General features: G+C 47.2%; 1 protein-coding gene across 3 annotated transcripts in view; it reads left to right on the top strand.

The window, feature by feature from the left end:
- Positions 1–206: 206 nt before the first annotated feature.
- Positions 207–21,676, top strand: part of LOC100077800 (probable C-mannosyltransferase DPY19L1) — a 117,180-nt gene continuing 95,710 nt past the window's right edge. For all 3 annotated transcript variants that reach the window (XM_029049119.2, XM_029049118.2, XM_029049117.2), the window contains exon 1: positions 207–491. In XM_029049119.2, coding sequence (XP_028904952.1) covers positions 470–491 — 22 coding nt within the window. In that variant the 5' untranslated portion in view covers positions 207–469. The remainder of the gene's footprint in view (positions 492–21,676) is intronic.

Below are 21,676 nucleotides of genomic sequence, written 5' to 3'. Positions count from 1 at the left end.
GAGGGCGAGGCGGGGCTGGGGCGATCCGGCGCATGCTCCGTGGCGGGCCGCGGTTTCCCAGGCAACGGGAGGCGCGGCCCCGCCTCCGATCCCCCTCCCCGCCAACCCTCCACCTTCCGGAGCGCGGCCCGGAGCGGGAGCCGGTGGCCGCTCGTCCGCCCGCCCGCCCGCCCGCCCGTCCACCCGTCCACCCGCCATGCAGGCGAGGAGCAAGGCCAGGGAGGCGGCGGCGCCTCGGTCGGGGCCGCGGCCTCGCCGGGCAGCCGGGGAGCCCGAGCCGGCCGGGGAGCGGGCCGAGCCCCCGGAGCAGCGGCCGGTCCTGCCCGGGGGCGCCGCGCCCTCCCCGGGGCGGCGGGGGACGTGCGGGCCGCCGGGCCGGAGGAGGCCTCAGCCCCTGCTGCTGCTGCTCGCCCGCCTGGCCGCCGCACTGCGCGCCAAGCTGCGCCTCCGCCGCCACCACGGCGCCTGGATGTGCACCACCGGACTCCTCGGTGAGCCGCCCGGCGCCACGGCCCGGGCCAGGGGGGCACGGGGACCGGCAGCGAGCTCGTTTTCCCCTTCGACAGCTTCCCGGAAAAAGCTGCGGACCGCGGCTCCGCTGCCCAGTGCGGATTGTCCGTTGCAAGCGCTTAGTACAGTGCTCTGCACATAGTAAGCGCTCAATAAATACGATTGAATGAATCCGGGCCAGGCGGGGTTGCCTTCGAAACTCCGTCCCGCCACTTTCCCGAGTTTTTCGTTTGCACCGTCCAGCCCGAGCGGACTGGTGTGAGGCTTGGGATCATTGTGCAAATAAGGGACTCGTTTTCCCCCCCAACGTGAGGACGGTGGTGTTTGTTGAGCGCTGCCGAACGCCGTTCTAAGCGCCGGAGCTTGGTTAGACACCCCCAAGTCGGCGGCCGTGCCTTAAATAATAATAACAACATTCTTTCCCCTCTCATTTTGTGTACAGTAGGTCCTTAATACATTCTGTTTTACTGTGGGCAGGGAATGTTTCTGTTTATTATTGCATTGTACTCTCCCAAGCGCTAAATACAGTGCTATGCACACAGTAAGTGCTCCATAAATACGGTTGAATGATTGAATGTTTCATTTCTTTCTGATCTTCCCACCCCCTGTTTCTCCCCACTTCAGTCTGTACTTCACTCTGCTGCCCGGATTATCGTTCTACAGAAACGCCCTGGGCATGTCACCCCCCTCCTCAAAAATCTCCAGTTGTTGCCTCTCATTCTTCATATGAAGCAAAGACTCCTCCCTTTTTCTTCAGAGCTCTCCATCCCCTTGCTAATAATAATAGTAATAATAATGGTGGTATTTGTTAAGCGCTTACTATGTGCAGAGCACTGTTCTAAGAGCTGGGGTTGATACAGGGTGATCAGGTTGCCCCACGGTGGGGCTCACAGTTTTAATCCCCATTTTACAGATGAAGGAACTGAGGCACCGAGAAGTGAAGTGACTTACCGTCAGTCACACAGCTGACAAGTGGCAGAGCTGGAATTCGAACCCATGACCTCTGACTCCCAAGCCCTGTCTCTTTCCACTGAGACACACTCCTTCTCTTAAACCGTCCAGGGGTGGGAAAGGCCTCCGGGGAGAGCCAACCTCCCCTCCTTTCCTACCACACCATTCATCCCTTCTGCGATTGCAGCCCCTGCCACCAGCTGCCCAGCAGTCAAGGTGGTGCATCCAAAAAGTAGGATTTAAGAATGAGTAATGGCAAAAAGTATCCACTCCAAAGGGTACAGTATTTGCCATTGCAATCCGACTGTCTGGTTCTTACTGAGTTGTCCTTTCTGAGTGCTTAGTACAGCGCTCTGCACACAGTAAGCGCTCCATAAGTACGACTGAAGTGTAGAGACAGCTAGGCAATTTTACTTTAATCTGGCGAGGAAGCGGAAACATGGCAGTTTATAAAGGGTCTCCTTCTGCTTGCTGAGCCTTAAAATTAAAGGAATATTTATTTCACACTTCCTAGGTGTAAAACACTGTACTGAGTGCTGGCCTCAGGCTCACACTCTGAGAAAAGAGGGGCCGGAGGTCGGGGACAGGCGTGCGAACGAAAATGCAGAAGAGAAAAGATGGTCACAAAAATGAAAGGGGTGGTGGGACTCCCGGCCCCAAGTGTTTCTGACCAGAAGTCACGGCTGGGGCCCATCTTCCTAGTGACCTTCTTTCTCACTGTTGTAAAAGTTAGGAAGGTTGTTATCTGCCCCTGCTCAAGGCCTCCCCGGGAATTTAGGCCAGCAAATTTGACTCCCACTCTTGTAATATGAACCATTGGAATGTTTAAAGTAATTTCACTTTTAAAGGAGGTGTAAATTTTTGGACCTTATCATTTTCCATATAAATAAGGAGTGAGAGAAGTCTCCCTACTTGGGTGTCATGTCTCTCCTCTCCCCCCAGCCTCCCACCCCCAACAAGATGCTTAACCCAGCTTCTGTGCATTGATCTAAATGCTCATTGCATGGGTGGTATGTGTCATGATATGCTAGCTGTTTGATGTTTGTAATAGTGCCTGTGCAAGTCTAATAATAATGAAAAATGTCTTTTCCCCCCAACTTGTACCCAAAAACTACTTTTTGGGCAGTCCATCCTGTAGAGATCAAGGCTAGGGAACAAAAATGCTCAAATCAGAATCCTTCTGCTGCTGAATCATCAGATAAAGCTGCTGTTAGACTGATAGACTGTGGTATCCTTTTGAATAGGGTGCCAATATTTATTTTGTTTCCTAAAATTAAAGAACTGCCAAATATTAAAAATGATGACATTTGGGTGGCCAACACTCCAGGGAGATAGAAATGAGATTAATTGTCTGATTTCTAATCAGTCAGTTAATAAAACGTGTGTAAGCACTTGGGAGATTACAGGTATAAAACTTGATCCATACCTTCAGGTGGCTTGCAGTCTAGCAGGGAAGACAGACAAAAATTAAATCGTAGTTACTAGAAAGAAGTAAATGGAAAGATGGATGTATGGATAAGAAAGAGCTTAAGTAGTAGCATATGTAAGTCGATGCAGAAGCGCTTCAGGTGTTTTGAGAACAGAAAAGCATCAGAAAAAGCTGCCTGAAGGAGGAGGGATTTCAGAAAGGCATTGACAATGGGGAGAGAGCTGTGTTTGGCAGAGTTGAAGAGTGAGGATTCTGTGGTAGGAGGAAGGGTTGGGCAAGCTGTCGGTGGCCAATGTTAGGAACTAGCTAAATAAGAGTAATAATGGTATTGGTTAAACACTCTGTTCCAAGCACTGTACTAAACGCAGGGGTAGATAGAAGATACTCAGGTAGGACACAGTCCTTGCCCCTCATGGGGCTCACAGTCTAAATATGTCTGAGTCAATGCTAAAGGCGTAAGTAAGTTCCAGCCAGTTCCTGGCTGGCACGTTCTTCCTCCCTGGCCGGCATTCTCCCAACCTCCCTCCCGCTCAGAAACCAAACCCCTTCCCCACCCCAGGCTGGTCCCAGCTCCACCTTTCCCCCCTTTTTTCCCCGCTGGCTCTCTGTAGAGCAGAAATGGCACAGTGCCTGTGAGGAGGGCGGGGGGTCAGCCAGCCCCCTCCAGTGGGACGCCCACCTCCCGGGGCCGGGTGGTCCGAGGGGGTGGGACGCGGGGGAGCCCAGAGCGAGGGAAAGCCCCAGGAAGCGAGTGTGAAGCATGAAGACATGAAGCCCCCAGTCTCACGTGCCCCCAGCAGCTGGGCCAGGGTGGAAGGCTGGCTCCGGGAGCCCTGGACTTTTCCATCTGTCAGAACTGGGGTGGGGGTCTCAGTCCAATAGCTCAGGGTCCCGGGGAGAGAAGTAAGATGGGGAAGCCCCTGGGATGGGACTTTGCGGTGCCAACTCTGCCACGGCCGGATGGAGTCATATCAGGTCCCTCTGCCCCGTGTCCTCATCCCCTCTGACGGGGGCGCCAGGGCCAGGAAGGTGGCTGACCCCCTCCAGGCGCTGTGCCTCACTGCTGTCTTGGGAAGGTTCCGGTATGCCTGACCCTCCCACGGCTCCCTGAGGCAACAGCGTACCCTCCTTATCTGCTTAGTACTATACTTGAGTGCTTAATACAGTGCTTTGAACACAGTAAGCGCTCAATAAATACCATTGAATGAGTGAATGATTTTCTACCCAAACCATTGCTGCTGAAAATAGAGGTCGATTTTTTCTTTCTGAGAGTGCCCAGTGAATGGTTATGGATCCAGTAGTGGTTCAATAATTATTTCTGGAATCATAGAAACAGATCTATAGGACGGAGAAGTGGAATTACTATAAGAAACCACCTCTTCTGTTAAATGTCTTTAGCTTGGAAATTTTTCTTAAACACACGTTAGAAACCAACAGGTTCAGAAGGTGACGGAGGATGGTGGGAACTGGATGGCTGGGAGACACCTGGAGAGGCTAGGGAAACAGCCTGGTCTACCAGAATGAACAAATATGTGGGAGTAGGAGACCCTGCGCCTAAACCAAGGCGGGCTAATGGCTTGCTGGGTGACCTGGTTGAGCCGTTTGACCTCTGTGCCTCAGTTGTCTCCTCTTCTCTCTCTCTGCATCTTAGACTGTTAATCCCGATTGAGGCAGGGACTGTGTCCAATCTGCTTGTTAATGCCCCAGTATTGAGCACAGTGCTCTATTCATAGTAAGTGCTTAAGAACTACTACAGTTATTAATATTAATAGATTCTGTACCTAGTTACCCTCTCTGCCTCCTTTTTTTTATTTATTTTTAACGGAATTTGCTAAGTGCTTACTATGTGTCAAGCACTGCTTTAAGGTCTGGGGTAGATTGAAGATCATTCAGCGGTATTTACTGAACGATTACTGTGTACTTGGGAAAGTCAGTATAACAGGGTTGAAAGACACATTCCCTGCCCTCAACGAGCTTACAGTCTAGAGGGGGAAAGAGACCTTAATATAAAGAAATAAATTACGGATATGTACCTAAGGGCTGTGGGACTGAGGAAGAGGTGAATAAAGGAAGCCAGTCAGGCCAGTGCAGAAAGGAGTGGGAGAAGAGGAAATGAGGGATTAGTCAGGGAAGGCCTCTTGTAGGAGATGCTTTGAAGGTGAAGAGAGTAATTGTCTGTCCGATATGAAGAGGGAGGGCTTTCCAGGCCAGAGGTAGGACTTGGATGAGAGGTCGGCTGTGAGATAGACGAGATAAAGTGAGTAGGCTGATATTAGAGGAGCAAAGAGTTTGGGCTGGGTTGTAGCGTGGCCTAATGGTAGAGTACAGGCCTGGGAGTCAGAAGTACCTGGGTTCCAATCCCAGCTCCACCACCCGTCTGCTGTGTGAATTTGGGCAAGTCACTTAGCTTCTCCGTGCCTCAGTTACCTCATCTGTAAAATGGGGATTAAGATTGTGAGCTCCATGTGGGACATGGACTGTGTCCAACCTGATTGCCTTGTATCTACCCCAGCACTTAGCATATAGCTAAGTGTCTAGCACATAGTAAGCACTTAAATACTATCATTATTCATTTATTCATTCAGTCGTATTTATTGAGCACTCACTGTGTGCAGATCACTGTACTAAACTTTCTTCCCCTTGACTCTATTTATTGCCATTGTTCTTGTCTGTCCATCTCCCCCGATTAGACTGTAAGCCCATCAAACGGCAGGGACTGTCTCTATCTGTTGCCGACTTGATCATCCCAAGTGCTTAGTACAGTGCTCTGCACATAGTAAGCGCTCAATAAATACTATTGAATGAATAAACATTTGGAAAGTACAATTTGGCAACAAATAGAGACAATCCCTACCCCACAGTGGGCTCACAGACCAGAATGGAGGAGACAGACAACAAAACAAATAGACAGGCATCAGTAGCGTCAATGCAAATAAATAATTATAGATATATACACATCATTAATAAAATAAATGGAATAATAAATATGTACATATATAGATACGTGCTGTGGGGTGGGGAGGAGGGTAAAGCAGAGGGAGGGAGTTGGGGCGATGGGAAGGGGAGGATGAGCAGAGGAAAAGGGGGGCTCAGTCTGGGAAGGCCTCCTGAAGGAGGTGAGCTTTCAGTAGGGCTTTGAAGAGGGGAAGTGAGCTAGTTTGGTGGCTATGAGGAGGGAGGGCATTCCAGGCCAGAGGTAGGATGTAGACCAGGGGTCAACGACGGGACAGGCGAGAATGAGGCCCAGTGAGGAGGTTAGCGGCAGCAGAGGAGCATAGTGTGCAGTCTGGGCTATAGGAGAGGGGAGGTGAGGTAGGGGGCAAGGGGATGGAGAGCTTTGAAGCCAACAGTGAAGAGTTTTTGCTTGATATGAAGGTTGTTAGGCAACAACTGGAGTTTTTTTTTGAGGAGCGGGGTGACTTCCTTTAGTCCTTGTCACTTCCTGTTTTCCATCCTCTACATTTCTCTTTTATTACTATAGTGGATAATAGGCCTCTGAGCCCCAGAAGAGACATATGAAAGGTTCACTTGGACATTGCTCAGTCACATACAGTGGTTGGTCATTTGTTGTTTCATAAAACTTTCAGTGCCTGGTTTGGTGCTTAATGAAAGACAAAGCACAATAGTGTTCATAGAACAAGCTCATGGTTTTACATCCGCCCTTCAGATGAGATCAGCCCTGGACAGAAAACTGCCCGTCTTCCTAGTGCTGATTTTGAGGGTTGGATTCCAATATAAAGTGAAAGACTATTTATCCTATTACTGTTTTTCTGAGAATAGTCCCTCTCTGGCCCAGCTAATAGGAAGGATCCATTTTACAAATCTTAATTAACCAAAGGGGTCTTGGTCTCTACATTCCACAGGATAAACCTATGTTCCACTCTAGTAATAATAATAGTAATTGTGGTATTAAGCGCTTTATTTTGTGCCAAGCAGTGTACTAAACACTGGGGTAGATCCAGGATAATTAGGTCAGACACAGTCCCTATCTCACATGGAGCTCACAGCCTAAGTAGTAATAATTATTACAGTACTAATCATTGCAGTAATAATTCGGGAGTAGTAATACAGCAATAATTCTGGGAACAAAATGCCTTTTTTTTAAAAAAAAAAAACACCCATAAAATTAATGCAATCTTTAGAGTGGGGAACCAGGTGTTACATCTTCTGGTATAATTTTTACCTCTGGTGACAGCATTTCTGGTTGTGACGTGATGTCCTGGAATGCATCTCAGTGAATCAATCAATTGCATTTATTGATTGATTACTCTGGACAGGGCATTTGGGAGAGTATACTGCAAAAGACTTGGTAGATGTGTTCCCCGCCCAAGATGAGCTTACAGTGTAGATGGGGAGACAGACATTATTATAAACAAATAAAGGAGTTGTGAGCCCTGAATGAGGCAGGGACTGTCCAACTCGATTTGCTTGTAACCACCCCAGCGCTTAGTACCCAAACTCAGCCACCCCAGTCTGGCACATAGTAAGCACTTAACAAATACCATCATTATTATTATTATTAACTTCTCTGCCTCAGGGACATGATCTGTAAAATGAGGATTAAGACTGAGAGCCCCGTGTGGGACAGGGACTGTGTCCAACCCGACTATCTTTTATCTACCCCTGCACTTAGTAAGCGCTTAAATGCCATTTAAAAAAAAAACAGGTCTCTGACTCCCAGGCTGAAGCTCTTACCACTAGGCCACATTGCTTTTAGTCTCTGTCTTCCCAGCTATATTGTAAGCTACAGGAAGACAGAGATTGTGTTTCCTAACTCTGTTGTATGCCCCCAAGCATTCAGTCCAGTACTCCACACAGAGTAAGCACTTAATACATACTATGGATTGATTGGAGAGCCTCGAAGTCGCCTCTGAGGAGTTTTTGTTTGTGGAGAGACAGGATAGGGTTTTGAGGAGGGATTTGGACCCAGTGACACTTAGAAATGTGATCTCTGCCTAGTGTGGATTGGAGATGAGAGAGGCTGCAGTCTGGGAGACCAGCGAGAAGGCCAATGGAAGAGCCTTACTGTGAAAACAGATCTTGTACCAGGTTGGCATTCCTTTGGGTAGAGAGGAAAGGGCAGATAGGGGAGTTATGCAGGAAGAAGCAATGTGGTCTAGCAGAAAGAGCATGGGCCTGGAAGTCTGAAACAATCAATCGATAGTATTTATAGAGTGCTTACTGTGTGCAGAGCACTGTACCAAAGATTTGGGAGAGGACAATACAACAGAGTTGGTAGACACGGTGACATTAGAGTCTAGATGGAGAGACAGACATTAATATAAATAATTTATGGATGGGTACATAAATGCTGTGAGACTGAGGGTAGGGTGAATCTCAAGAGTATTCCCAAAAGGGTATAGATCTGAGTGCATAGGTGACACAGAGAAGAGAGAGAGCTGGGTTAGAGGGCGTAATCGGGGAAGGCGTCTTGGAGGAGAAGTCACTTTAATAAGGCTTTGAAGGGTAGGAGAGTGGTGATCTGGTGCATATCGAAGAGGAGGGATTCCAGGCCAGGTATTTGAATGCTGACTGTGTACGCTTGGAAGAGTATAATACAACAGAATTAGCCAGCATGTTCCCTGCCCATACATTTTGGAGGGACAGACAGATATTAATATAAACACATAAATAATTTATAACATATACTTTAAAGCACTTAGTAAGCACTGCAATTCATATCTTTAAATTATACATTATGAATGATTTGTTCAGGTACATAAGTGCTCTGGGCTTGTGGGTGGGGCGAATATCAAATACCTGAAGGTCACAGATCCAAGTGCATAGATGACATAAAGAAGATCGAGCTGGGCTTAATTGGGGAAGGCCTCTTGGAGGAGATGTGACCTCGGTGTGACGCCTGGAGGCAAGAGGAGAGGAGATGCAGGATTGCAGGTCAGATGAGGTTAGGGCTGGCAAGTAGATTTGGGAGGCATCCACAGAAAGGTGATAAGTGAGCAGCTTCATTCATTCAGTCAATATTTATTGAGTGTTTACTGTGTGCAGAGCACTGTAAGATCTGCCCTTTCCTCCCCATCTAAACCACCTCCACGTTGGTACAGTCACTCATCCTATCCCGACTGGATTACTGCATCGACTCCTTTCTGACCTCCCAACCTCCTGTCTCTCCCCACTTGAGTCCATACTTCATTCTGCTGCCCGGATTATCTTTCTACAGAAACATTCTGGGCGTGTCACCCCCCTCCTCCGAAATCTCCAGTGGTTGCCAATCAACCTCCATATCAAAGAAAAACTACCCACTATTGGCTTCAAAGCTCTCCATCACCTTGCCTCTTCTTACGTCACCTCCCTTCTCTCCTTCTCCATCACAGCCCACACACTCCACTCCTCTGGTGCTAACCTTCTCACTGTGCTTCATTCCCGCCTGTCCCACTGTCGACCCCCGGCCTTCATCCCACCTCTGGCTTGGAGTGCCCTCCCTCCTCAAATCTGCCACTGTCGACCCCCGGCCCATATCCCACCTCTGGCTTGGAGTGCCCTCCCTCCTCAAATCTGCCAAATGATCACTCTTCCCCCCTTCAAAGCATAGCCTGAGGCTTTCCCAGACTATGCCCCCCTTCACCTCATCTTCCCATCTCCTCTGCATCACCTCGACTCATCCCTTTACTCTACTCCCTCCACCCCCCAACCCCACAGTACTTATGTATAAATGCATATATCTATAATTCTATTTATTTATATTGATGGCTGTTTAGTTGTTTTGGTGTGTGTCTTCCCCTTTCTAGACTGTAAGCCCTTTGTTGGCAGGGATTGTCTCTGTTTATTGCCGAATTGTCCTTTCCAAGTGCTGAGTACTGTGTGCTCTACACACAGTAAGCGTTCAATGAGTACAATTGAATGAATGAATGAATGATTGAAGTGCTTGGAGAATACAGTAAAACAATAATCAGATACATTCCCTGCCCACAATGAGCTTACAGTCTACATGAACTCACGAGAGAGTAGGAAGTGTTAGGGGACCTAGAATAGAGCCCTGGGGGACCCCAGAATAAGAAGATGGGAGGGAGAGGAGGAGCCAACCAACGACACTGAGAAAGAGCACTCAGAGAGGTTGGAGGAAAACCAAGGTAGTGTTGGGCATTCTGGGGATTTCTGGACAGATAGGGTAATAGTAATTTGGGAGTCTCCTATGCTCTGGAATGAGGTCTGTTACCACTGTGGGCCCAGGGCTGGCCAGACTAGAATAGCCCAATGTGGGCCTAGCATCGCTTCAGTAGTCAGTCGAACAATGAATGCTATTCATCGCATGCGTACCATGTGCAGAGCACTTGGGAGAGTATAATACAATAAAACTGGTAGACATGATCATTGCCTACAAGGAGCTTACAGTCTAGAGGGAGGAGACAGATATTAAAATATATTACTGATAGGGGAATGGCAGAGTAGAAGGAAATGTATGTAAGTGCTGAGAAGCTGGGGTTAGTATCAAAGTACTTAGAAATGCATAGGCGATGCAAAAGGGAGGTCTTAAGGAAGGGAGGAGTTGTGATTTTAGTTGGGCTTTGAAAATGGGAAGGTGTTTGTCTCTCAGATTTGACAGATAGAGTCCTGGGCCAGAGGGAGGATGTGGGCAAGGGGTCGGTGGTGAGACAGACAAGATCGAACTACAGTGAGAAGGTTGGTGTTAGAGGAGGAAATTATTGCTTACTCATTAATCTCGGAGGCCCCTACGACTCAAGCCTTTTCTCGAAACCGTAAGCGCATTGTGGGCAAGGAATGGGTGTACCGATTCTGCTGTATTGGACTCTCCTCAGCGTTTAGTACAGTGCTCTGCATATACAGCAAGCGCTCAAATACCAGTGATAATGCTGAACTCTGGAACTGCTAGCCGTTTATCTCGTGCTTTTGGTTTGTCTTTCTTATTTAAGTGTACAGTTTTACTAAATTCCAGATCATCTTATTTTGTTCGTCATTTTTATCTTCTAATACCGGGATCAAATACGAACTAGAATTTCATGAATACCTACTCTTTTGATTACGTAAACCTCAAGAAAGAGCATAAGACATTTTGTTATTCAAAGAGGGATTGCAGTTTGGCCTCAGTCCATTTACATTATGTTTGAAATGGTTGCTTGCTCTAATAAGAACAAGAAGAACATCTTGCCGAAGAAATTAAGTGTTAGTATTGCATATATACATGTGTTTTTTCCAAAATTGAAAACTGGCTTTTCACATTTTTCTATCAACATTGGAACTGTTGGTCTTCCCTAGATGAGTATTTCCAGCAGTTTAGGTAGCTTGTAGTTACTTAGGATTTGATAGGGCTTTGCCAGTATCAATTTTGTTTTTATTTTTATCATCATCTTGGGGGAGTCCTTCCCAAGAGGGCTCTAGCTAGCTGATTCTTGCAGACTCGAAATGTAAGTTTTGTATTTTGTGTAAGTCGAATTGTTGTATGTGTGTCACACAAGTTTATATTCTGGGGCAGAACACTTTGAGAGAAGGCTTTAAGATGTACTTTATTTTTTTACTTCAAAGAGATTTTCATTCAAATTGTCAGCAATTGAAACTCATCTTAAAAAAAGGCGATGGTTTTCTTCCTCGGAGATGGCATTACAGGGCTATGTGAGACCCAGATTGGAATGGATGCTGAGCGCTGCTGGCGAAGGTCCAAGCACCAAGCCAACCTTATCCATTTCAACTTTATCCTTTCCTGCCTTAACTCTGCCCTCTCCTCCTCCAGGCAAAACTTCTTTTCTTCCCTCATTGACACCCATGCCCGTCACCCCCGCCAATTGTTCTGGACCTTTAATTCTCTCCTCAGGCCCCCTGTTCCTCGCCCTCCCCCATCCCTCACCCCTCAACGATCTGGCCACCTACTTCATCACGAAAATTAACACATCAGGTCTGAGCTCCCCAAAGTCACCCCTCCCCCTTGTGCCTCCCCCTCCCCCCAACGCTCTCCCCTACTTTCCCATCTTTCCCTGCAGTATCCTCAGAGGAGATCTCCTCCCTCCTCGCAAGTGCCACCCCCTCCACCTGTGCTTCGGACCCCATTCCCGCTCACCTTATAAAAACCATCGCCCCTTCCCTCCTCCCCTCCTTAACTTCTATTTTTAACAGCTCACTCTCCAATGGCTTCTTCCCCTCTGCCTTCAAACATGCCCATGTCTCCCCATCCTAAAAAAGCCCTCTCTCAACCCCACTTCCCCTTCCAGTTATCACCCTATCTCCCTACTGCCCTTGCTTTCCAAGCTCCTAGAATGAGTCATCTACACTCGCTGCCTAGAATTCCTTAACTCCAATTCTCTCCCGGACCCCCTCCAATCTGGCTTCCATCCCCTCCACTGTACCGAGACTGCTCTCTCAAAGGTCACCCATGACCTCCTTCTTGCCAAATCCAATGGCTCCTACTCTATCCTAATCCTCCTTGACCTCTCAGCTGCCTTTGACACTGTCGACCATCCCCTTCTCCTCCACACCTTATCTCATCTTGGCTTCACGGACTCCGTCCTCTCCTGGTTCTCCTCTTATTTTTCTGGCCATTCATTCTCGGTCTCCTTCGCAGGCTCCTCCTCCCCGTCCCATCCTCTAACTGTTGGAGTTCCTCAAGGGTCAGTTCTTGGCCCTCTTCTGTTCTCCACCTACACTCACTCCCTTGGTGAACTCATTCGCTCTCACGGCTTCAACTATCATCTCTATGCAGATGACACACAGATCTACATCTCTGCCCCTGTCCTCTCCCCCTCCCTTCAGGCTCATATCTCCCCTTGCCTCCAGGACGTCTCTACCTGGATGTCTGCCCACCACCTAAAACTTATCATGTCCAAAACTGAGCTCCTTATCTTCCCTCCCAAGCCCTGTCCTGACTTCCCTATCACTGTGGATGGTACGCCCATCCTTTCCGTCTCTCAAGCCGACAATCTCGGTGTCATCTTTGACTCGGCTCTCTCATTCACCCCACACATCCAATCCATCACCAAGAAGTGCCAGTCTCACCTTTATAATATCTCCAAGATCCGCCCTTTCCTATCCACCCAAATGGCTATCTTACTGGTACAGGCTCTCATAATATGCCGTCTGGATTATTGTGTCAGCCTTCTCTCTGATCTCCCTTCCTCCTGTCTCTCCCCGCTCCAGTCTATTCTTCATTCTTCTGCCCAACTCATCTTCCTGCAGAAACACTCTGGGCATGTCACTCCCCTTCTTAAAAACCTCCAGCGGTTGCCTATCAACCTCTGCACGAAACAAAAACTTCTCAGTCTAGGCTACAAGGCTCTCCATCTCCTTGCCCCCTCCTACCTCTCCTCCCTTCTCTCTTTCTACTGTCCACTCCGTAGTCTCCGCTCCTCTGCTGCCCACCTTCTCACCATCCCCCGCTCTCGCCTATTCCTCCGTCGACCCCTGGCCCACGCCCTCCCGGTGTCCTGAGACACCTCCTCCTCACCTCCGCCAGACTAATTATCTTCCCCTCTACAAAGCCCTACTGAGAGCTCATCTCCTCCAAGAAGCCTTCCCGGAATGAGCTTCCCCTTTTCCCTCTGCTGCCTCTCTGTCCCCCCCTTTGCCTCCCTTCAGCTAAGCCCCCTTTCCCCACCTTTCCCTCTGCTCCTCCCCCTCTCCCTTCGCCTCCCCTCAGCACTGTGCTCATCCGCTCATTTATATATATTTTTATTACCCTATTTATTTTGTTAATGAGCTGTACATCCCCTTGATTCTATTTATTGCTATTGTTTTAATGAGATGTACATCCCCTTGATTCTATTTATTGCTATTGTTTTTGTCTGTCTGTCTCCCCCGATTAGACTGTAAGCCTGTCAATGGGCAGGGACTGTCTCTATCTGTTGCCAATTTGTACATTCCAAGCACTTAGTACAGTGCTCTGCACATAGTAAGTGCTCAATAAATACTATTGAATGAATGAATGAATCAGATCAGAGGGGTTCCTAATTTTCACATTCATTGGAAAAAAAAAATAAGCCTCAATTTAGCCCTAAATCCTTGATCCCTGAACCAAAGCATCCTATCAGTTGAATCTGTTAGCTGGGATTCCTTTATCAGTTATTGGTATTATTTCTATTAGTTAAGCATTAGTTAGCATTAGTTAAGCATTTGTTAAGCGCTTACTGTGTGACAAGCACTCTACGAAGTGCTGAGGTAGATTAGATACAGTGCAATCAGATCAGGCACGTACCCAATCCCACGTGATGCTCACAGTTTAAGGGGAAGGGAAAAATGGTATTTAATCTGCCCATTTTCATATCCATCCCCAAAGCATTTCACTTTCATTTTGGGTGTCATCATTTTGTTTGGCCAAAAAAAAGAGCCATGATGTTTTTGTCCAGCAATTTAAAAAGTAACTATAGTAATAATATTTAAACATTTAAGTGTTTGCAATGTGCCAAACACTGTATTGAGCGCTGGGGTAGGATACGAGGTAGATCGGACACAGTCCCTGTCCCCCATGGGTGTCTTGGTCTAAAGGGAAGGGAAAGTTTTTAATCTCCATTTTACAAATGAGGAAACAAATCCAGAGTAGTTAAGTGATTTGCCTAAGGTCACACAATAGGGAAGTGGCAGAGCCTTAAGTAGAACCCAGGTCCTCTGACTTCCCGGCCTGGGCTCTTTCCACTAAACCACGCTGCTTCTCCACCCTTTTCCTCTTTTCCTAATGTGTAATGTCTCGTAGGGAACTCTATCAATGGTTCGCAGCTGCATATGAACCAAAAGGCCTAGACTGTTATCATTTATGAGAATTAAACTGGACTTAAGGTCTTTCCCTGGGTAAAATTATTCTTAATAATAATAATATAGTGCTTGTTAAACGCTTACTATGTGCCAGGCACTGTTCTAACCACTGGGGCGGGTACAAGTTAACCAGGTTGGACACAGTCCCTGTCCCACATGGGGTTCACACTCTTACCTCTGTTTTACAGATGAGGTAACTGAGGCACAGAAAAGTCAAATGACTGGACCAAGGTCTCTTAATAGATAAGTGGCAGAGCCAGGTTTAGAACCCAGGTCCTTGTGACTCCCAGGCCCATGTTCTATCCACTAAGCCATGCCGCTTCTATTTCCCTTTTGTCTTCCACTTCCCTCCTTGAGCTATTAAAACCAAGAAGGCACCTTGTAAGGTACTGCTGTCTGCTAGGGCTTCTGTGAAGAACTCCATTTCACACTTCTAATTTTGAATGTCACATGTCAGTAGCACATGTCAGTGTAGATTTCTTTAATCTGTTAATGGAGTTCAACAAAAACAGGGTCCCCAGGCTGCAGGGTCGAAGTAGTTTGTAAAATCGAGAAGTAGGGCATTGCCAACTTCCTGATTCTCACTACTCTTCTGAAAGACAGAAAGCGCAAAGGGGTCTGAGGAAGGAAGGAAGCTGGCTGGTCTCAGTAAAGTGGGCTGCATTTAGGATCAAGTTCTCCCCTGTTTCCCTCCCCTCTGAAGCTCCGCCATGGAGAGTATTACGGTTCTGTAGGGAACATCTTGCATTTCAAACTAGACAGTCCAATCATAGGTTGGGGTGGCGGCGCGGAGAAGTGGAAGTTAAGTGTGGTGGCGGAGAGAGATGGAAACTGGGCTGGTGGCAGAAAGAGCCACAGTGGGAGTGGAAAGTTGGAACGCTTTGGAGGGAGACCGGATGGCCAGGACCAAGTCTTTCCTGCTTCCTTCCTGCTGCTGCAAGTTAGCCCTGGCCAGCACGCTCTTCCTCCCTGGCCTGATGATGGGGATCATCCTGGGTACTGACTGGGTAGAAAATCCTGCTACATGTTGTGAGCTCTGTATGAGACAGGGATTGTGTCCAATCTCGTTGTCTCGGAACTACCCCAGCACTTGGAATGGTGCTTGACCCACAGAATGTGCTTAACAAAAAGCACAATTTTTATAAAAATAATAATTGTAGTTTTTATTAAGGGCTTACTATGTGCAGGCACTGTACTAAGCAGTGGGGTGGATACATGGATACACAGTCCATGTCCCACGTGGGGCTCACAGTCTCAATCCCCATTTTACAGATGAGGTAACTGAAGCACAGAGAAGTAAAGTGACATGCCCAAGGTCACACAGCAGACAAGTGGCACAGTCATGATTAGAACCCATGACCTTCAGACTCCCAGGTCTGTGCTGTATCCACCACGCCATTCTGCTTCTCTTATCATTATATTGTGAATATAGCAGCGTGGCTTAGTGGAAAGATCCCCGGGCGTGGGAGTCAGATGTCATGGGTTCTTTCATTCATTTATTCAGTCAGTCATATTTATTGAGCTCTTACTATGTGCAGAGCACTGTACTAAACACTTGTAAGTACAGTTCAGCAACAGATAGAGACAATCTGTACCCAACAACAGGCTCACAGTGTAGAAGGGGGGAGACAGACAACAAAAGCAAAACAAGTAGGCAGGCATCAATAGCATCAATATAAATAAATAATAATAATAATAATGTTGGTATTTGTTAAGCGCTTACTATGTGCAGAGCACTGTTCTAAGCGCTGGGGTAGATACAGGGTACATACAGGTTGTCCCACGTGAGGCTCACAGTTAATCCCCATTTTACAGATGAGGTAAATGAGGCACAGAGAAGTTAAGTGACTTGCCCACAGTCACATGGATATATACACATCATTAATAAAATAAATAGAATAATAAATATGTACACATATACACAAGTGCTGTGGGGCGGGGAGGGGGTAGAGCAGGGGAAGTGAGTCGGGGTGATGGGGAGGGGAAGAGGAGCAGAGGAAAAGGGTGGCTTAATCTGGGAAGGCCTCCTGGAGAAGGTGAGCTTTCAGTAGGGCTTTGAAGGGGGGAAGTGAGCTACTTTGGTGGCTGTGAGGAGGGAGGTCATTCCAGGCCAGAGTTAGGATGTGAGCTAGGGGTCGATGGCAGGACAGGTGAGAACGAGGCCCAGTGAGGAGGTTAGCAGCAGAGGAGCGGAGTGTACAGGGTGGACTATAGAAGGAGAGAAGGGAGGTGAGGTAGAGGCAAGAGGATGGAGAGCTTTGAAGCCAATAGTGAGGAGTTTTTGCTTGATATGAAGGTCGATAGGCAACCACTGGAGATTTTTGAGGAGTGGGGTGACATGCCCAGAGCGTTTCTGTAGAAAGATAATCCAGGCAGCAGAGTGCAGTATAGACTGAAATGGGGAGAGGGTTCTAATTCTGCCTCTGCCACTTGTCTGGTGTGTGACCTTGGGCAAGTCACTTTACTTCTCTGTGCTTCAGTTACCTTGCCTGTAAAATGGGGATTGCGATTATGAGCCCCACATGGGACAACCTGATTACCTTGTATCTACCCCAGTGCTTAGAACAGTGCTTGGTACATAGTAAGTGCTTAACAAATATCATCATTATTATTATTATAGCAATCTCATATCATTGCTGTGATAATACCCTAGATAATGTTTCCAATGGGATGATTTATTAGGTTACTTTCATTTTTCATAATGATAACTGTGGTATTTGTGCCACAGATAACTGTGGTATTTGATACTATGTGCCAGTCACTACACTAAGTGTTGGGATACATGCAGGATATTCAGATGGAGTACATTCCTTCTTCCACATGAAGCTCCTAGTTTAATAATAGTATTAATTGTGGTATTTGGGTTTTTTTATGGCTAAGCACTTACTAAATGTCAGGCTCTGCATTAAGTGCCAGGGTAGATATAAGTTAATCAGGTCAGACACAGTTCATGTCTCACAGTCCAAGAAGGAGAGGGAACAGGTTTTTAACCCTCATTTTGTGGCTGAGGAGACAGAGGCACAGAGAATAATAATAATAATTGTGGTATTTGTTGAGCCTTACTATGTGCCAAGCACTGTTTTAAGCACTGGAGTAAATACAAGCTGATCGGGTTGGACCCACTCCGTATCCCACAGGGGACTCACAGTTGTAATCCCCATTTTACAGATGAGGGAACCAAGGCTCAGAGAAGTGAAGTGACTTGCCCAAGGTCATGCAGCAAACATGGCAAAACTGGGATTAGAATTCAGGTCCTTTGACTCCCAGCCCCATGCTCTTTCCATGAGGCCACCCTGCTTCCCACTCTTCTTCCCACGTGGAACTGGGATTAGAACTCAAGCCATCTGACTCCCAGGCCTGTGCTCTTTCCACTTGGCACACTATCTCTCATTTTCCTCCTCCTCTGCAGTATAGTAAATATTCATTAGGTGGACTTGCAGCCTTCCCCTCTCTGCTCCCTCAAGAATATGGTGTGCATGAGAATAAATCATGGAAGAGAATTTAGAACCTTTAATTTCCACTCCAGTGGCCTCTCTACTACCCTCTTAAAAGATTTCTGCTAAGAAGGTGATATACTCTTCTAAAGATGAACCATGGCCTGTAGCATCAATAAATAGTATGCATTGTGCTCTTACTGTGTGCTGAGAATTGTGCTTAATGCTTAGGAGAGGGCAACACATCAGATTTGGTAGATACTATCCCTGCCTACAAGAAGCATACAGTCTAGAGTTACATGATTAGAAGTTGGCTGTGAATGTGAGGTTATCACAGATGTTGGTTTTATTTTGAAGCATTTCATGATCCTATTCTCAGACAGTAAAATGATGTTATTTGAATATATTTTTTGGCTAGTAAATTTTAACAATTGTTTTATTGTAGATTTTGTCCTCATATATATGACTGAAAAGTGTTTGCCCATCTCCAGCACTGGCCTGATGAAAAGAGCATCATGGGCTTGGGAGACAGAGGATCTGGGTTCTAACCCTAACTCTGCCACTTGCCTGCAGTGCAACCTTGGGCCAGTCACCTAATTTCCATATACTTCAGTTCCCTCATCTGCAAAAGGGGGGTTCAAGACCTCCTCTAGACTATAAGCTCATTGTGGGCAGAGAACATTGTATTGTACTTTCTCAAGTGCATAGTACAGTTCTGCTCTGAACACAGTGAGGGCCCGTTACATACCTTTGATTGATATTATTGAAAGGCAAAGAAATCTGTTCTAAAATATAATGCATATAATAGTGAACAACAACACTATTGTTGTTGTGTTGTTGTGTTGCTATTGTTCAACAAGCTAGCTAACCACGAGCTAGCTAATAGGCTTTGCGGGTGTCAAACTAAATCTGATATCTAGTTTAGAATCCTTAACTCTTGTTTCTTTGAGGTGTCCTTTTTGGAGGGAACTCTCTTTGCTGCTCCCACTAAGCAACATGGACAGATGACCCCAGACTTACATCTAGAGAAGTGCAGATCTCCCCCTCTCTCTCTCTCTCCATCCCAGTCCCTTTCTAGTGGCAAGGTTCATTTATTTTCTCTTTTCACTTGACAGCTCTTAACTTTCAGCATCACGGGCCTGGAGATGTGAGATCTCCAGAATAAAGCTTGTATACAAGTGCTTTATTAAGGGCTTAAGGAAAAGGAAATCATAAATAGTAGGCACTGATCAAACCATTTTATAGGACACCAGTACTAATCTTAGAAAACATTGGTAGATTGCTCTTAGACTTGAGTTGTGTGGTTTTAGATCATTTTCTCCTTGGACACACTGTAGTATATTCCTCTGGAGCATCTTGTTTTTTTGAAGGATGTGGCAGGATTCATTCATTCAGTAATATTTATTGAGCACTTACTATGTGCAGAGCACTGTTCTAAGTGCTTGGAATGTACCATTTGCCAACAGAGACAATCCCTGCCCAGTGATGGGCTCACAGTCTAGCCAGGGTAGACAGATAGCAAAATAAAACAGAGCAAAACAAAAACAAGACAACATTATAAAACAAGACAACATTATTGAACAAGACAACATAGGCCAGGTCCTTGAAAAGGTGAAAGCCAATTTGAACCTCCAGTGATTGTAGTGCAAGGGAGGGAGGGCATCCGTTTATGCATCCTAGTTATTATTCAGGGAGTAAATGCTCCCTGATGACATCCTCATCTATAATTATTGTGTTCAGTGCTCAGTACTAAGTGCTTGGGAGAGTACAGTACAACAGAATTGGTGGACATACTCTCTGCCCACAACAAGATTACAATTTAGAGGGGAATTTATATCAACTTGAGCTTAGCCAATTTAAGGGAACGAATTGGGCAAGGGGGGAGGGGTTAAAGGACCCCTGACTCTATGAGTTGCATCCACACTACACACTGCTGGGAAAGGAGAGCCACGTGGGAGGTTGAGCTTATGTGATCTAGCAGAATTTTGTAGTCAGAACCCCAGAATTCATTTAGGAGCAGGTCTGAATCTGGTTTTAATCCAAGATTTTACTTTAAAGATTCCATTTGTTCCCAGGTTCCATTGTCATATATAGCTTTTATACCTAAGGGATATTTAAGATTGTGTATGTGGTAAAAAAACCCGCTCTTGACCCCACTTCCCCCTCCAGTTATCGCCCTATCTCCCTACTACCCTTCCTTTCCAAAATCCTAGAACGAGTCGTCTACAATCGATGCTTAGAATTCCTTAACTCCCATTCCCTCCTAGACCCCCTCCAATCTGGCTTCCGTCCCCTCCACTCTACCGAGACTGCTCTCTCTAAGGTCACCCATGACCTCCTTCTTGCCAAATCCAATGGCTCCTACTCCATTCTGATCCTCCTTGACCTCTCTGCTGCCTTTGACACTGTCGACCATCCCCTCCTCCTCCATACCTTATCTCACCTTGGCTTCACGGACTCCGTCCTCTCCTGGTTCTCCTCTTACCTCTCTGGCCGGTCATTCTCGGTCTCCTTCGCTGGAGCCTCCTCCCCCTCCCATCCTTTAACTGTTGGAGTTCCTCAAGGGTCAGTTCTTGGCCCTCTTCTGTTCTCCATTTACACTGACTCCCTTGGTGAGCTCATTCGCTCTCACGGCTTCGACTACCATCTCTACGCAGATGACACGCAGATCTACATCTCCGCCCCTGTCCTCTCCCCCTCCCTTCAGGCTCGCATCTCCTCCTGCCTCCAGGACGTCTCCACCTGGATGTGTGCCCGCCACCTAAAACTCAACATGAGCAAGACTGAGCTCCTCATCTTCCCTCCCAAACCCGGTCCTCTCCCAGACTTCTCTATCACCGTGGATGGCACGACCATCCTTCCCGTCTCTCAGGCCCACAATCTCGGTGTCATCCTTGACTCGTCTCTCTCGTTCACCCCACACATCCTATCCGTTACCGAGACCTGCCGGTTTCACCTCTACAATATCGCCAAGATCCACCCTTTCCTCTCCACCCAAACGGCTACCTTACTGTTACAGGCTCTCGTTATATCCCGGCTAGACTACTGTGTCAGCCTTCTCTCTGACCTCCCTTCCTCCTCTCTCGCCCCGCTCCAGTATATTCTTCACTCCGCTGCCCGGCTCATCTTCCTGCAGAAACGATCTGGGCATGTCACTCCCCTTCTTAAACAACTCCAGTGGTTGCCTATCGACCTCCGCTCCAAACAAAAACTCCTCACTCTAGGCTTCGAGGCTGTACATCACCTTGCCCCTTCCTACCTCTCCTCCCTTCTCTCTTTCTACCACCCACCCCGCACGCTCCGCTCCTCTGCCGCCCACCTCCTCACCGTCCCTCGGTCTCTCCTATCCCGCCGTCGACCCCCGGGCCACGTCCTCCCGCGGTCCTGGAATGCCCTCCCTCCTCACCTCCACCAAACTGATTCTCTTCCCCTCTTCAAAACCCTACTTAAAACTCACCTTCTCCAAGAGGCCTTCCCAGACTGAGCTCCTCTTCTCCCTCTACTCCCTCTGCCACCCCCCCTTTACCTCTCCGCAGCTAAACCCCCTTTTTCCCCTTTTCCCTCTGCTCCTCCACCTCTCCCTTCCCATCCCCACAGCACTGTACTCGTCCGCTCAACTGTATATATTTTCATTACCCTATTT

The sequence above is a fragment of the Ornithorhynchus anatinus genome, chromosome 21, assembly GCF_004115215.2.
Source record: "Ornithorhynchus anatinus isolate Pmale09 chromosome 21, mOrnAna1.pri.v4, whole genome shotgun sequence".
In the NCBI taxonomy this organism is placed as follows: Eukaryota; Metazoa; Chordata; class Mammalia; order Monotremata; family Ornithorhynchidae; genus Ornithorhynchus; species Ornithorhynchus anatinus.
Note: the sequence above shows the minus strand (reverse complement) of the source record. Positions and strands in the feature narration are given on the sequence as shown.